Raw genomic sequence first — 17771 nt, forward strand, 5'->3', positions numbered from 1 at the left:
TAACCAGCTAGTGTACTTGTTTTTATAACATGATTAGAGACAGCTTTTCAACTGGCATAAAAAAGAACTACAGATAGTGTTCAGTGTAAATTACTTATTCAGGATTGTGTTAACAAGTAGTTAAAAGTATGAGTTTTACTGATTTAGGAAGAATGTGCATGGTAATTCCTCAAGTAACTACAATTTCAGTTTTTGGAGTGATTGAGCAATAAAATTTGAAGAATAATCATTCCTTAATATTTTGATACAACTGGTGTTTTATATCATATATACTGTTAGCTATTCATATTTTTACATAAAAATACACATTTCTGTTTTACAGGTTTTTTGCCTTATTGGTTATGTTCCATCAGTCATTCTGTTTACCTATGTTACCTCCTTCACTTTTAAAAAAATTTTGAATACCAAAGAGTTTTGGTCATTTATCTATTCTGTGGTAAGTCATGTTTTGTATTATTTCACCCCAGCTTTTCATAGTAGCTTACTTGAAAGTCATGAACTCTTTCAAGATTATGTTCAAAATGTTATTGTGTCTTTTCTAAGTACAGAACTTAGGTTAATGGCAGGCAGCACTTTTTATGTGTACATTTGTCTTCTGCATCATCCATTCCACAAAGGGATGGTACTGAAGGCATTTAAGAATTACGTGGCAAGGATGCCAGTGGCAAAACAGCTGGGCCTGGTGCTTCCCCGCTAAGTATCATCTGTGGTTCCGTGTTTCATTAGAGGATTGAAAACGTAATAAATGCCGAGGCACAAACTTACAAGTGAGTTTGTATGAAATTGCTAAATATTTTTTTACTTGTTTTCTGATTTTTTTCCTTTAGACAGCGTTGGTTTGCATTGCAGTCACTGAAATAACGTTCTTTATGGGATACACAGTTACGGCTGTTCTTCATTATACCTTTTCCATAGTCATCCCAATCTATCCACTTCTAGGTTGTCTGATTTGTTTCATAAAGGTAGGTCTGTTATGTGTTTTAATATTTGTAAAGCATAAATACTGTCTAATCTTTGAGATCTTAGTTCTTTTTTTTTTTAAAGATTTTATTTATTTGAGAGAGAGAGAGAGAGAGAGCGAAAGAGCACGAGCAGCAGTTTAAGATTACCGTGAAATCTTTTCATGCATGTCTTTAAGCCATAAAATCTCAAAGGAGGAGTATGTCCGTTACCTGTTCTTTGACTCCCAAAAGTATGTACAGAAATTCCAAGTATGATCTGACTTCAGTCAGTATCTGTTTTGGGGGAGTTTTTCAGGGATTAAATAATGTATTGTGCTATAAAGGGATGAGAGAAAATAAAGTGTAAGAGACTTTTTTCCAAAGAAAATATAAAATGTTAGTTTAATTAAGCCTGGATAATTGAAAAAATTTGCATGTGATTAGAAAAAAATTAAATGATGAATTTTTTATTTAGAATGATTACTGACTTAATTCTACACACTGACCCTCCCCCCCCCACTTTCTTTTTTGCTTCGGTTTAATATGTTTAATTTATATATCCCCAGATAGAAATATTTTGGTGTGGGGAAGATCTTAATCTAAGTAGAAATCATAGCTATTAATATTAATAGCTAACTTATGTATAGAGAATACATGTTTGCTGAACAAAATGCATTTTAATCTAAATATTCCTACATATTGCAGCCATAAGAAAACTACTACTCAAAAAAAGAAAACTACTACTCACAACACTTCTGACATCAAATGTGTGGGTTTTTCCCTCACACAAAGCAATTCTGATATTTAACTACCTGGAGTTAATGCAGACTCAGGGCTACCTTCAGGGTTCTCAGGGGTAAGCGCTCGGTCCCACAAGATCGCCCCCCTCCCTCCATTTCAGATGCCAGATCCAAGTAGTGGATCCGCAGGTAACCCCTGCTTGTGTCTGATGTGGCTACAAATCCAGGGTTCCTATGACCCCTTGACAGGTTCAATAATTTGTTATAATGGCTTATAGAATTTAGGGAAACACTTTATGTACTTTTACCAGTTTATTATATTGCATATGCAAATAAGTAGATTAAGAGATAGGGAAGGCGAAGTCCAGAATGGTCCGAAGTACTGGAGCTTTTGTCCCTATGGAGTTTTGAGCGTGCCACTCTCCCAGCATGTGGATGCGGTCACCATCCTGGAAAGTCTCCAAACCCTGTGTTTATGGAGGATTTTATGGAGCTTCCATTACGGAGGCACAATGAGATTATTAGTCTTCAAGGCCCTCTCCCTTTTGGATGAGGCTGGAAGTTCCCATCTTGTAATTAATCACTTGGCTTGTCCCTGTCCTCTGTCTGTCCGTCCGTCCCTCCATCCATCAGTTCCGTCTCCTCTGTAGCATAAACTGTTTTGGTTGATTGGGCCTACTTTAAATAACAAAAGATGCTTCTGTCACCTCTGTCACTCTCCAAGGGTGTTTAGAAGCTAGGAGCTATGTCCTGGGAACTGCATCAAAGACAAAATACCATTGTGTCATCTTACCACAGCAGCATATCAATTTTCAAAAATTTTTGTCTTAGATTTCTTGGAAGAATATTCGAAAAAATGAGTACACCTATAATCCATGGGATAGGCTTTTGGTGGCTGTTATATCGGTAAGAAATAACAAAAATGTTGGCATTAGCATGCTACCTTAAGAGCAGTTGGTTGTATGATTTTAACTCTCTTTTTAGTTTTTACCGTGTTGCATAAGAATGAAGGTGCCTCAAAAAGTCCAGTGTGTCAGTGCCATCCAATATGCATTTTGGTGGTAATACATTTATTGAATATGTCCATTTTAATATATTTGGCTCTCTCATGTTATTCTATTTAATTATAATTCTGGCTTCCTTAGAAACAAAAACAACTTTTTTCTCCTTTGATTATATTTTATGAAGCTGACAACAATGAACTTTACAGAGGTAGAAAAATATGTGAAGGATTATTTTACTAAAAATCTATGTTGGTTTCCATTAAAATTCTTAACTTATATGACATGTGAAGAAAATAATGATTATTTTGGTGATGGTGAGGAACCTGATGTATGTGGTCTTTGTTCTGTTGATATAGGGGGAAAAAAGATTGAGTCATGAGCTCTTATGTGTTCTTCTTGTAGCCTTACCTGCAGTGTGTACTCTGGATTTTCCTCTTACAGTACTATGAGAAAAAATATGGAGGCAGGTCAATAAGAAAGGATCCTTTTTTCAGGTCAGTTAATTTTTTAAAAAGTTTTAATGTTTTTTAGTAAGTTTACATAGTATAAGGTAATTTCCTTCACTCTCAAAAAAAACCTTACAGTCATCCATGGCCCCTCTCACGCATATCCCCAGCCCTGTATAACTGCTAAGCTGCTAATCTAGTTGCTATAGATCTGCCAATTCTGAACATTTATATAAATAGAACTTTACAATATATAGTCTTTTTGTGTCTGGCTTCTTTTACTTACCATAATGTTTTGAAGGTTCATGATGTAGCAATACTTCATTACTTTTTTCTTTTCTTAGTAATATTACATTGCATGGAAATACCACACTTGACTTATCTTTTCATCAGTTGGTGGACATTTGAGTTGTTTCTCTTCTTTGGCCATTACGAATAATGCTGCTGTGAACAAATTATTAACCACTGGATTCTCCCCATATCCACTGACGACTTAGCATCTGGCTCTCCTTCTTTCTCCTGCTGTCATCTTGGGGGAGAATCAGCTTCCACTGAGATAACCTTTCTAACATCCTACTCCTCAGTTTCTGATTTTCTCCGCACTCACGACTTCTGTGTCCTTTGTGTCTCACGTGTTGATTTGGGTCAGAGCCCTGCCATCACCGCTCTTCACTTCATCTGTGTCCTGTACTACCAGTAACACTTCATCTTTCCAGCTGTCTTATTTTATTAGTCTTTTTGGACTTTCCTGCTGTAGTTTCTACCCCTGAGTTTTTTCTGTTGTTCAAATGTATCCACTAATCACTGTTTTCACCTTTTCTCTATTCAGCTTCACTCACGTGATTCATCACTTTCACCCTCTTTCAGCACCCTCTATTCAACTTCTGTATTTCTTTGACTGTCTGCTAAAACTCATAATTTTTGCTAAGTCTAATTACAGGCTGGAGAAAATTAACATAGAAGTGCAGTTTGTTAATACCACGTATTTATCCTGCATAAACTCAGCTTTGTTTTAACACTTGTTACCCCGTTTTCTTCCTCTTTTCGATAGTTACCCCAAACCTTCTTTGTATTCCTCAAATTCTCCAGTTCACCTCACCTCGTTTTCTACTTCTCACTAGATGATCTTGCCATCTCTGAAAACAAAAGGACTTAATTAGAAATTTTTACACATCTGTCCACCTCTTTCATCATTTTTGCCTTTTCCTAGTCCCAGAGGGAGAGACACCCCTTCTGTTATCCATGTCTTCATTTATTCTGTCAACTTAAGGACGTTGCTCTGTCAATTTTATTTTCTCTTTCTGTACCTTTCCCTTTTGAATCTAAATAGGGTATTTTTCTCTGGGGAGGGATTTTGTATAAAACAAACTAATAGACATCAGAACTCCTAAATCTCATTTAAGCTTGAATCTCTAGCTCTTGTCCCGTGTATCTTTTATTTCATAACCAAGAAGCTTCCACTTCCAGTTCCTCACCTCCCAGTCACTCCTTACATCCCTGCAGTTTGGTCTCTGCACTTGCTTCTCTGCTCATGCTATTTTCATTAAGGTGACTAATGATTTCCTCCGTATCTCCTGAAGTAGGCTTTGCTTATTCACCTCATCTGCTACTTTAGTGTGATTGACTTCTTCCTTCTTATACTTTTCTCTTGTTCCTTTGTTGTCCATAATGTCAACTCCTGTTTTACCTCTTTACTTCTCTTACACTTCAAAATTTCCTTTCAAAGCACTTTTTTCTCTACCTATTTTTCTAGTGTTCCTGTGAGTTCTGAGTTCAGCCCTCTATATCCACTCTGCCCGGGACATGTCATTTATACCCAGACTGTAAATTCTTTGAGGGATGGATACATGCTTTTTAAAATCTTTTTGTGAAATAGTGCATGACACATACCAGTCATATAAGATGTTGAAAAATGAATGAATTCTGATAATATCATCAAATGGATCCATGAGTGAAAAATAGCTCTGTAATTCCACCTTTCAGAAATAAGATCACAGATCTCAGATTGGTGTATTTTTTCGGTCTTTTCTCCATGGAGTGCTTGAATTTCTTACTCTGTTAGTTATTTGAAAATCTGTTATCTTTATATATTTAGGACTCTTCCAACAAAGTCCAAAAATAGGAAGTATCCAGAACCACCGAACAATGAGGATGAAGATGAAGATGTCAAAGCTGAAAGACTAAAGGTCAAAGAGCTAATGAGTTGCCAGTGTTGTGAGGAGGTAATTTAGTCTTTATCGTAAGTCTTATTAAATGTGAAGTGATCAGTTCCTCATGTATAGGAATTAATCTGAAAAATACTTTTCTTTTCATGTGAATCAATATGAAAAAAAGTCTTTGAAAAAATATTTGTCTACTTCTGAATAAGCCATTATTTCAGTCATAAATGGATATTTATTTACATAATACCTCTTATTAGTGAATATAGTTCATATGATATATGGACATGAATTATGGGCAACCTGTCATTTCATGATAGGTATATCTGATTTATTATTTTCTTTTTAAATCCTATTTCTCTTATTAGAAGCCAGCCATTATGGTCAGCAATTTGCATAAAGAATATGATGACAAGAAAGATTTTCTTCTTACAAGAAAAGTAAAGAAAGTGGCAACTAAATATGTCTCTTTCTGTGTGAAAAAAGGCTGGTATTTGTTTTTTCTTAAATAATTTTTCCAGAAGAGTTATTTCCATTTTTAGTTTGATTTACATATGATAATTTTTCTTTCAATTTCTTTAGGAGAGATCTTAGGGCTACTGGGTCCAAATGGTGCAGGCAAAAGCACAATTATCAATATTCTGGTTGGTGATATTGAACCAACTTCAGGCCAGGTATGATATATAAGGGTGTGGGAGATGCTGTGATTTACATTTTTAGTTAAAATAAATTTCTTAATGGCAGATTAGGATTTTATGTTTTTAGTATTAATTTTTAGTATAGCTTAATCAAGTTATTATCTTTTTGGTTATCTTTGAAAATAATGTACACAATAAAATTTTCACACATGCAGATGCACACATAGACAGTATTTCTGCTTTTATAATTATTACATGCATGGGTGATTTGCCTACCTACTTAATGGAAGACAATCTTTTTTTTTTTATTATTTAAATGTTGTTAGTTAACATATAGTGCAATATTGGTTTCTGGAGTAGAATTCAGTGATTCGTCACATACATACAACACCCGGTGCTCATCACAAGTGCCCTCTTTAATACCTATCACCCATCTAGCCCATCCCCCCACCCACTTCCTTCCATCAACCCTCAGTTTGTTGTCTATCATTAAGAGTCACTTATAGCTTGTTTCCTTGTCTCCTTTTTTTCTTTTCCCCCTTCCTGTATGTTTATTTGCTTTCTTTCCTGAATTCCACATATGAATGAGATCATACAGTAAATATTGTCTTTGACAGACTTATTTCACTTAGCATAATACACTCTAGCTTCATCCACATCATTGCTAATGACAAGATTTCATTCTTTTTGGTGGTTGAGTAATATTCCTGTGTGTGTGTGTGTGTGTGTGTGTGTGTGTGTGTGTGTGTGTGTAGACACCACATCTTTATCCATTCATCAGTTGATGGACGTTTGGGCTCTCTCCATAGTTTGGCTATTGTTAATGCCACTGTAAACATCAGGGTGCATGTACCCCTTCTAATCTATTTTTGTATCCTTTGGGTAAATACTTAGTTGTACAATTGCTGGATTACAGTGTGGTTCTGTTTTTTACTTTTTGGGGAACCTCCAAACTGTTCTCCAGAGTGGCTGCACCAGTTTGCATTCCCACCAATAGCACAAGAGGGTTCCTCTTTCTTGGCATCCTTGCCAACACCTGTTGTTTCTTGTGTTGTTAATTTTAGCCGTTCTGACAGGTGTGAGGTGGCATCGCATTATGGTTTTGATTTGTATTTCCCTGATGGTGAGTGGTGAGTGATGTTGAGCATCTTCCATAGTTTTCAGAGTACAGGTCTTTTACCTCTTTAGTTAGGTTTATTCCTATGTATCTCACTGTTTTTGGTGCAGTTGCAAATGGGATGGATTCCTTGATTTCCTTTTCTGCTGCTTTGTTATTGGTGTAGAGAAATGCAACAGATTTCTGCACATTGATTTTATATCCTGCAACTTTGCTGAATTCATGTATGAGTTCTAGCAATGTTTTGGTGGAGTCTTTCAGGTTTTCTACATAGAGTGTCATGTCATCTGTAAATAGTGAAAGTTTGAATTCTTCCTTGCCATTTCGGATGCCTTTGATTTCTCTTTGTTGTCTGATTGCCGAGGTAAGACTTATGTTAAATAGTAATGGTGAGAGTGGACATCCTTGTCTTGTTCCTGTCTGTAGGGGAAAGGCTCTCAGTTTCCCCATTGAGGATGACCTGTGGGTCTTTTGTATATGGCCTTTATACGAAGGCCATATTGAGGTATGTTCCATCTATCCTTACTTTTTGAGGGTTTTTATCAAGGAAAGATCTGTATTTTGTCAAACGCTTTTTCTGCATCTGACAGGATCATATGGTTCTTATAATGTGGTGTATCATGTTGATTGATTTGCGAGTGTTCAACCACCCCTGCAGCCCAGGAATAAATCCCGCTTGATCGTGGTGAATAATTCTTTTAATGTACTGTTGAATTCGATTCACTAGTATTTTATTGAGAATTTTTGCATCCATGTTCATGAGGGGTATTGGCCTGTAATTCTCCTTTTTAGTGGGGTCTTTGGTTTTGGAATCAAGGTAATGCTGGTTTCATAGAATGAGTTTGGAAGTTTTCCTTCAATATCTATTTTTGGAATAGTTTGAGGAGAATAGATATTAACTCTTCTTAAAATGTCTTGGAATCCATCCAGCCCTGGACTTTGTTTGTTGAGAGATTTTTGATTACTGATTCAGTTTCTTTGCTGGTTTGGGGTCTGTTCAAAATTTTTATTTCTTACTGTTTCAGTTTTGGCTTTGTTAGTTTGTAGGTATCTAGGAATTTGTCCATTTCTTCCAGGTTGCCCAGTTTGTTGGCATATACTTTTTCATAGCATTGTCTTATAATTGTGTTTCTGTGGTGTTGGTTGTGATCTCTCCTCTTTCATTCATGATTTTATCTATTTGGGTCCTTTCTCTTTTCTTTTTGATGTCTCGCTAGAGGTTTATCAGTTTTATTAATTCTTTTGAAAAACCAGCTCTTAGTTTTGTTAATCCATTCTACTGTTTTTTTGTTTGTTTGTTTCTATATTGTTTATTTATATTCTAATCTTTATTATTTACCTTCTGCTGGCTTTAGGCTTTATTTGCCGTTCCTTTTCTAGCTCCTTTAGGCGTAAAGTTAGGTTGTATATTTGAGACTTTTCTTGCTTCTTGAGGTGGACCTGTATTGCAATATACTTCCCTCCTGGAACTGCTTTTGCTGCATCCCAAAGATTTTGGACAGTCCTGTTTTCATTTTCATTTGCTTCTATGTATTTTTTTTTTCTTCTTTAATTTCCTGGTTAACCCATTCATTCTTTAGTAGGATGTTCTTCAACCTCCATGTATTAAATTTTTCTTGTGGTTGACTTCAAGTTTCATAGCATCGTGGTCTAAAAATATGCATGGTATGATCTCAGTCTTTTTGTACTTGTTGAGGGTTGATTTGTGACCCAGTATGTGATCTGTTCTGGAGAATGTTCCATGGGTACTTGAAAAGAATGTGTATTCTTCTGCTTTAAGATGGATGAAATGTCTGTATATCTGTTAAGTCCATCTGGTCCAGTGTGTCACTGAAAGCCATTGTTTCCTTATTGATTTTCTGCTTACATGATCTGTCTATTGCTGTAAGTGGGGTGTTAAAGTCCCTACTCTTACTGTATTATTATCAATGAGTTTCTTTATATTTATTATTAATTGAATTGTGTATTTGGTTGCTCCCAAGTTGGGGACATAAATATTTACAATTGTTAGATCTTCTTGATGGATAGACCCCTTAATTATGATATAATGCCCTTCTTCATCTCTTTTTAGTCTTTGTTTTAAAATCTAGTTTGTCTGGGGTCCCTGGGTGGCTCAGTCGTTAAGCATCTGCCTTCGGCTCAGGTCATGATCCCAGGGTCCTGGGATCGAGCCCCGCATCGGGCTCCCTGCTCAAGGGGAAGCCTGCTTCTCCCTCTCCCACTCCTCCTGCTTGTATTCCTGCTGTCACTATCTCTCCCTCTGTCAAATAAATAAATTAAAGTTTTTAACAAAAATAAAATCCAGTTTGTCTGATGGAAGTGAGACTACTCGGCTTTAGGTCTAAAATGAGTCTCTTGTAGGCAGCATATAGATCGATCTTGTTTTTTTGTGTGTGGGTGAACCTACAGCTTTATTGACACCTTTCAGTAAGCTCTTAATACTCATATTTTCATGGGTTCACGCCTTGTAATGAATTTGAGTTGTAGATAATCAACTTCCACAGAGAAATGTGTAGCCAAACCAAATTAAGAATAACCCATTCTGATACCCTTTGTCTTACAATTGAAGCATTTAGTCTGTTTACATTCAGAGTGATTACTGAAAGATAAGAATTTAGTGCCATTGTGTTACCTGTAAAATTGGTGTTTCTGGTGATGTTCTGTGCTCCTTTCTAGTCTTTGTTGCTTTTGCTCTTTTTTTTTTCCTCCACTCAAAGAGTCCACCTTAAAATTTCTTGCAGGGCTGGTTTAGTGGTCATGAACTAATAAAAGTAGTTTTTGTTTGTCTGGGAAACTCCTTTGTAAAAAAAAGAGATTGATTTATTTACTTGAGGGAGGGGGGAGGGGTAAAGGGAGAGAACCACCAAGCAGACTCCCCACCGCACGTGGAGCCCAATTCAGGGCTTGATCCCATGACCCATGAGATCATGACCTGAGCCAAAAGCAAGAGTCAGGTGCTCAGCCAACTGAGCCACCCCGGTGCCCCTGTCTGGGAGACTCTTTATCTGTCCTTCTATTCTGAATAACAACCTGGATAAACAATTCTTGGCTGTATATTTTTCCCATTCAGCACGATGAATATTTCCTTCCACTCCTCTCTGGCCTGCCAGGTTTCAGTGGACAGATCTGCTGCCAACCTGATCTGTAGAAGACAATCTTACTAACTTCAGGAGATATAGGAGCTAATATTGACCCTGCCATTAATTAGCCTTTGATTGTAAGCATATCACCAGTTTGTGGAAACTTCACAAAACTGCTCTAATCCTGTCTTCCGCTGCTCTCCCCCTTCCTTACTTTACACCAACCACACTGACCCATTGATTTCCTGGAAAATGCCAGGCACACTCTTCTCTGGGTTTTTGCCTTAACTGTTCCTTTTATAGGGTATTCCTTACCCTGTAAAAATCCAAATGATTAAATTTGTTTTACGTCCATGGCACCAATAGCACCTTCCAGTGAGGTCCTTTGATCATCCTAGTTAAAATTGGAGTTTGCCTTTTCAATCAACCTGCATTCCTGATCGCCCTTTTGGGCCATGTCACTGAACTCTGACTTAGCTATGTATGTCCTTTCTTCATCAAAAGGAATAAAAATTTGACTTACTATTACCCTGGTTCTAGGAAAGAGTTTGAATTAATTCACTTACCACTTCTTCACAATGTAAATTAAGCCAAAACTTATTTAAAATTGGTTTGTATTTCTGTAGGTATTCCTTGGAGATTATTCTCCAGAACCAACTGAAGATGATGATTCCATTAAGTATATGGGATACTGTCCTCAGATAAACCCACTGTGGCCAGATATTACATTGCGGGAACATTTTGAAATTTATGGAGCTGTGAAAGGAATGAGCTCAAGTGACATGAAAGAAGTCATAAATCGGTAAAATTAAAACCTTTTTATTACCCAGAGAAAGGTTGACATTTCACATTTTAAAAGTTTAATTTTTAAAAGCATTTTTTGTTATACTTTTAATAGAAAATGGTCATTACTTTTTCATATATTCTTTATAGAATAATGATAGTTATAAAAATAAAAAGGTAGTTTTTCTATTTTTAATTACAGGGTGAACATACCTATAAGTGTCAAACGTAAAGTGAATCTTTTTATTAAAATAGTGATTTGTTTAAGATGATGTAAATTGGGGGTGCCTGGGTGGCTCAGTTGTTAAGCATCTGCCTTGGGCTCAGGTCATGATCCCAGGGTCCTGGGATCAAGCCCCGCATCGGGCTCCCTGCTCAGCGGGAAGCCTGCTTCTCCCTCTCCCACTCCCCCTGCTTGTGTTCCCTCTCTCACTGTGTCTCTCTCTGTCAAATAAATAAATAAAATCTTTAAAAAAAAAAGAGATGTAAATTGGAGGTCTAATTATATAGTAAGTTCCAACTGAGTGTTCTAGAAAAAAAACTGTGAATGATCACAGTGAGTGATAATACAATCATTTTGTATTACCTATTTTGCAGGATAACAAATGCACTTGATTTAAAAGAACATCTTCAGAAAACTATAAAGAAACTACCTGTAGGAATCAAGCGAAAGGTACTTTTATTAACAGATATATGTATGTCTTATTCATAGTTGAGAGCCTGATACTGTCTTCATAAAATTTCTTATGCAAAGCCTTATTAGTCCCCTCTACATTTTCTTTCTAACTAGTTGTGTTTTGCCCTGAGTATGCTGGGGAATCCTCACATTACCCTGCTAGATGAACCATCTACAGGTATGGATCCTAAAGCCAAACAGCACATGTGGTGAGTATGACATTAAAGATACTTGAGACATGGTATACTATTTCATACTTTAGAATAAAAGAGTAGTTTGTTTTATTATCACTAATGGATTTATATTAGTTATATATATTGATTTAACATCTTACACAAATGACAAAATAGTAATTAAAAATTAATTACTATTGATACCTAGAGAAGCTCATAAAATTTTATTTTATTTATTTTTAAGATTTTATTTATTTGAGAGAGAGAGAGAGACAGCAAGAGAGGGAACAGAAGCAGGGGGAGTGGGAGAAGGAGAAGCAGGCTTCCTGCTAAGCAGAGAGCCTGACGAGGGGCTTGGTCCCAGGACCCTGAGATCATGACCTGAGTGGAAGGCAGATGCTTAACCGACTGAGCCACCCAGGCACCCCTGCCATAAACTTTTAAACTTTATCATACTTTATACTTTCATGAAATATTAATAATATTTTATTTATTCCAGAATAAAAATAAATATATGAGTAATTATTAAGATAAAGAGTACTGCTGTCTGAATAGCTTTTTTTTTTTTAAAGATTTTATTTATTTATTTATTAGAGAGCAAGTGAGAGAGAAGCAGCATGAGAGGGGAGAGGGTCAGAGGGAGAAGCAGGCTCCCCGCTGAGCAGGGAGCCCAATGTGGAACTCGGTCCCAGGACTCAGGGATCATGACCTGAGCCGAAGGCAGTCGCTTAACCAACTGAGATACCCAGGCGCCCTGAATGGCTTTTAAAAGATTTTTTCCTAGTCATTTAACATAAATTCTAATTCTCATAACATTGGCTTGAGTTTATGTTGGAACGCCTAGGAATTCATGGTGCTAGTTAGTTGACCAACTCTTTGAGCCTACATTTCCATGTCTATAAAATGTGAGGTGGGGTAGAAGCATATTAAGTTTTCCCTATGATTTTATGGCTATTTTAGTTATAACATGAAAAAGCATCAAATTTTATAATTTATTTTTTAATGCATAGAAACATTTGAAGTCATGGAATTTCTGTTTATTTGACAAACTTTCAAAAATAGAGGAAAAGAAGTTAAAAGAATCGTAGTTGGGCAGTATGTAATAACTATAGCAATAGATATTGATAAATTTTAATTAACCAAATAGTTAGATTTTCATTAATATTCAGATGCTTTACTCTGTTTATTTTACATATGTATTATAGGCGAGCAATTCGAACTGCATTTAAAAACAAAAAGCGGGCTGCTATTCTAACCACTCATTATATGGAGGAAGCAGAAGCTGTCTGTGACCGGGTAGCCGTCATGGTATCTGGGCAGTTAAGGTAAATGTCTGAAAGGCATGCCGTTGGGGGGAGGGGTTGAATAATCATTTCAGAAACTTAACAATAATAAATTTAAATGCCAAAAAAAGTGTCCTTACTTGAGTTTTTGACTATTAGCTTTCTGTAGAATTACTTGGAAATGTGTTAGTTTATTTCTAAGAAATGGCTAGCTAATTTGCATTTGTAATTAGTTTAATGGTTCAACAACTTGGAATGTTGTTTGTCAGCCATGATATTTGTTATTTTAAAAAATTGCTAGGCATTGTATTGGGTTGTAATCCGAAGTATAAAATAAATATATTCGTAATTCAAGTTCATACTCTTATAAATAAATGGTTGAATAAATAAAATAAATGTGGGAGGAGAGCAAATTTTCCTTATGGTAAGATTCCAAACAGTATACGTAGATACTGCTCCCTCTGGGAGGGTAGGGTAATTCTCCACTTCCTAAGTGTAGTCTGAATTTAGCCAGTCCCTTCTAATGTATGGAAAGAGGGCGATAGTGACTTCACTGAAGAGCAGCGTTGTGTGGATATCATGTACCCCTGATAGGATGTCATAGGAAAGGTACTTCAGCTCCATGGCATTTCCTCCAAAACCCCTAACCCCAGTCTAATGAGAAAACTGTCAGACTACTCCAAATTGAGAGACATTCTGCCAAAACACTTGACAAATTCCTAAAACTGTCAAAGGTAAAAAAGGAAGGAAAGAGTAAGAAACTGTCACAGACCCGTGGGGGCTAAGTGCAGTGTGTATCCTGGATAGATCCTGGAACAGAAAAAGGACATTAGTGAAAAACTGGTGAAATCCAAATAAAGTCAAATATGAAGTTAATAGTAATATACCAGTGTTCGTTTCTTAATTTTGACAAATGCGCCATGGTTATATAAGATCATAATATTAGGGAAACTAAAACTGGGTGAGGGGTATATGGAGTCTCTCTGTATTATATTTGCAACTTCTCTATACATTTAAAAGTATCCCATCAAACATTTAATTTAAATCATCTTTTGAGAAATCATTCTTTGAAGCTGTCAAGTCATCTTATAATGTCTGAGCTTTCTTCTAAAAATCACTACAGATGTATTGGGACTGTCCAGCATCTGAAGAGTAAATTTGGAAAAGGCTACTTTTTGGAAATAAAGTTAAAGGAGTGGATAGAAAACCTAGAAGTAGACCGCCTTCAAAGAGAAATTCAGTATATTTTCCCAAATGCAAGCCGTCAGGAGAGGTAAAGATTTTAATAATTTAGTTATATTTTTTTGTAGAGCAATAATCGTAAAAATTGGTTACTGCATTAAGGATTAGAAAAAAAAGGTCTGTTAATATCACCAGTATTGGACTAATAACGTAGTCTGATAACTGGAGTTTTATATCTAACTTAGTGTTAGATCTTGCAATATTCAATAGTATTTAAACTTTTAAAAGTTCTCATATCAGTAATAATGAGAGAGTTATTTTGCATGGAAATATTTTAAGATTTAAAACAATTTTTTTCTAAATATGTATCAAAATAAGTTGTTGGAGTTTAATTTTGAACTTTAAATAAAGTTTGAACTTTAGCTTTAGAACATATTAGTAGTCATTCTTAAATTTTTCTATATTTTATCCGTTTCCAGTTTTTCTTCTATTTTGGCTTATAAGATTCCTAAGGAAGATGTTCCATCCCTTTCACAATCTTTTTCTAAGTTGGAAGAAGGTAAGATTTGAAAAACATTGTAAGGTAGCTTTCAATTTATAAAAGAATTTTATTTTCAAGTTTAGAAATTGGGACTGTTTATTGTGGAAGCTATTGTAAATAAAAAGATAACCTTTTATTAATTTAATGTAAGACATAGGATAAATACTAACACTGTAGAGGTTTAGTAGGTCAGCTATATTATAGTGTAAATCTTTTACTATTTTAGTTGACATCACCATGGTTTTTCACATTGCATCTGTAAGAAAGTTCAGTTTAATTAGCACTCAGTGGTTCATTTCAGAAGTGAGAGCATTGAGTTTCCAGAACCCTCACTTGGTATCAGGCCCTAGAAGTAACAATGGTAGCAAGACTTCAGTGGCAGCAGAAGAGGGGAGAGGAAAATCCATAGTGTAGGGATGTGGACATTCCTAAAAGCTTAAAGAAGCTTATTGGAACTTGACATTTTTTAAAATAAATGGTTGGTAGGATAAAGATATTCTGGTAGCAAGTCATGAGAGGTAAGCTCCTGGATGGAACAGGTATTCATACACAAGTTGTTTTATGGAATTTATAAACTATGAAACAACCTAATAAAGCTTGGGGAGAATTTCACTACAGGAATGAATAGGAAGCCAGAAAATTTGAGGTTAGAATAGATTGCAAAAGGATCTGAAATAAACTTAAAAAGAGTATATGGCCATAAGAACTAATCCAGAATCTAGTTCAAGAAGTTCAGAACAGGCTGTAATGGAAATTGGGGAAGGGAAGATAGGGAGCAGGGAGCCAAAGAAGTCATGAGAAGAGGCATAGTAAGGAAGACAGAGGAGGGTAAACAGGAGATGCTTGGAAAGGGCAAGGTGAAGCAAGTAAGGCTGCAGATAGGGTGCCTCAGGGAACAAAGAGGAAAGGAACATGTTTTGGCAGCTTCCAATTTAAATGAGTTGATTGCAGAATTTTTTTTTTTAAACAGGTTGTTAGCCATTTAGTAGTTACTGCCATTTTTATTCTTTAGAAATATTAATAAGTTAAATATTGTTTTCATATTTTAATAGCTAAACATACTTTTGCCATTGAAGAATATAGCTTTTCTCAAGCAACATTGGAACAGGTACTATAAAGTTAAATTTTTAAAAGTTTTTTTATAGAAGAAAGTGATATCTAATTGTTTAGATTTATTTATTTATTATTATTATTTTTTAAAGATTTTATTTATTTATTTGAGAGAGAGAGAATGAGAGAGAGCACATGAGAGGGGGGAGGGTCAGAGGGAGAAGCACACTCCCTGCCGAGCAGGGAGCCCCATGCGGGACTCGATCCAGGGACTCCAGGATCATGACCTGAGCCGAAGGCAGTCGCCTAACCAACTGAGCCACCCTGGCGCCCCTATTTATTTATTTTTAAAGATTTATTTGAGAGAGAGAAAATGTGTGCGAGTGAGGGGAGGTGAAGAGGGGGAGGGGAAGCAGACTCCCCGCTGAGAGCGGAGCCACATGGGGCTTGGCTGATCTCATGACACTGAGATCATGACCTGAGCTGAAACCAAGAGTTGGAAGCTTAACCAACTGAGCTACGCAGGTGCCCCTAATTATTTAGATTTATACTGGAGAGGGAGGGTGTTTATGAACCAGAGACAAATTGTTATACAATATGCCTAAACTTTGTATAATCTTAAACAACTTTAGGCTCTCCATCTGCTTATTTTGAAAAACTCAATATTGTTTCTTTAGTAAAGAAAATGGGTGTTTTTGATGTTATTTCATATATCTGAAGTTACATTGCTAAATATTTATAAATTATTTTTTATGACTGCTACTTATATATTTATCAAAAAACAACCTTAATCCTTATAGCATTCAACTTTGTATGTGATTAAAGGAGGTTATTCTGTTTAAATAATATTAATGCCAACATATCTCTTGATAGTTGAATGGTTAATGTATGTAGATGGAGCCTTACAGTGTTTTTTATTTAATTAAAAATTATTTGAGATAATTACAATACAGAATACTGTATTCATTTATTTACTTCCATTTAGGTTTTTGTAGAGCTCACTAAAGAACAAGAGGAAGAGGATAGCAGTTGTGGAGCTTTAAACAGCACGCTTTGGTGGGAGAGAACACAGGAAGACAGAGTAGTGTTTTGAAGCAGTTCAGTCTGCTTACTGAATGTCTTTAACTCTGGCTGAAAAGGTATATTATTGGAGTGGTAACTGAAGAACCATGAAAGCACTTGGGATTTTCCTAAGTTCCTTGATTGAAACGCTGTGGTTTTGTGTTTTGCTTTTCTTTAAATAAAGCTTGTATATAAATAATTGAAACTGCGTGTTTGTACATGAAGTATATTGAACTGTAGTCTGTATGTGAGGTCGAATATTTGCTTTTTTACCTTTCAAAAACAGTGCTTTTAAATTTATGATTAAAAGAAATAGTGATAGAATAATTTTATCTTTAACGGTTATCTTTATTTTTAAACTTATACCATCTTGTTACGTAAGTATGTGATATCCCAGTCTAAACAAAAAGAACTAAGACATAAATAATACATAGAAAAGAAATATAAAGCAAAAGTTTCTTGCTTCTCCTTTTTAATTTCTAAAGAAACTCTGAGAGGAGGTTGGCATCCCAGAAAGCAATAAATACCAGGTAGTCTCCGTGAAGGTAGAGTTTGCAGGAGGTGACATCTGCTAGGTGGCACTCATTCATCATAATAAATGAAATGAGACCCTGTTCTATTAGGTGATGTTAGACATAGGTGATTTAGGTCTTTGAAGAAACATTTCTTTTGCTTACAGTAAAATTCACAGGTTTTTAAATTATAATATAATTAAAGGAAGACTGTCTAGAGTCTTATTATGTAATAGCCTGATTGCAGTTAGAATGACATCATCTACACAGTTGGAAGAATCGGCCATACCTTTTCCTGTACCCCTCATGGAATATATAAATTTTTTTGTCATCTTTCTCCCAAAGGGCACATTATATTATAGAATAAAATAATTTGTTGGGTAA

At 35.7% G+C, this 17771-nt stretch overlaps 1 protein-coding gene across 5 annotated transcripts in view; it reads left to right on the forward strand.

Moving 5' to 3' along the window:
- Positions 1-17771, forward strand: part of ABCA5 (ATP binding cassette subfamily A member 5) — a 129418-nt gene extending 111647 nt beyond the window's left edge. For 4 of the 5 annotated variants that reach the window (XM_035026152.1, XM_035026154.1, XM_035026153.1 and 1 more), the window contains 15 exons: positions 323-436; positions 828-962; positions 2513-2587; positions 3088-3179; positions 5227-5353; positions 5659-5776; positions 5873-5964; positions 10752-10927; positions 11506-11581; positions 11699-11793; positions 12963-13082; positions 14164-14313; positions 14702-14781; positions 15816-15871; positions 16799-17771. In XM_035026152.1, the coding sequence (XP_034882043.1) occupies positions 323-436; positions 828-962; positions 2513-2587; positions 3088-3179; positions 5227-5353; positions 5659-5776; positions 5873-5964; positions 10752-10927; positions 11506-11581; positions 11699-11793; positions 12963-13082; positions 14164-14313; positions 14702-14781; positions 15816-15871; positions 16799-16906 (1614 nt within the window). In that variant the 3' untranslated portion in view covers positions 16907-17771. The remainder of the gene's footprint in view (positions 1-322; positions 437-827; positions 963-2512; positions 2588-3087; positions 3180-5226; positions 5354-5658; positions 5777-5872; positions 5965-10751; positions 10928-11505; positions 11582-11698; positions 11794-12962; positions 13083-14163; positions 14314-14701; positions 14782-15815; positions 15872-16798) is intronic. The other variant, XM_035026155.1, reaches the window with a different exon arrangement.

The sequence above is a fragment of the Mirounga leonina genome, unplaced genomic scaffold (assembly GCF_011800145.1).
Source record: "Mirounga leonina isolate KUSES-001 unplaced genomic scaffold, KU_Mleo_1.0 Mir_197, whole genome shotgun sequence".
NCBI classification, from domain to species: domain Eukaryota; kingdom Metazoa; phylum Chordata; class Mammalia; order Carnivora; family Phocidae; genus Mirounga; species Mirounga leonina.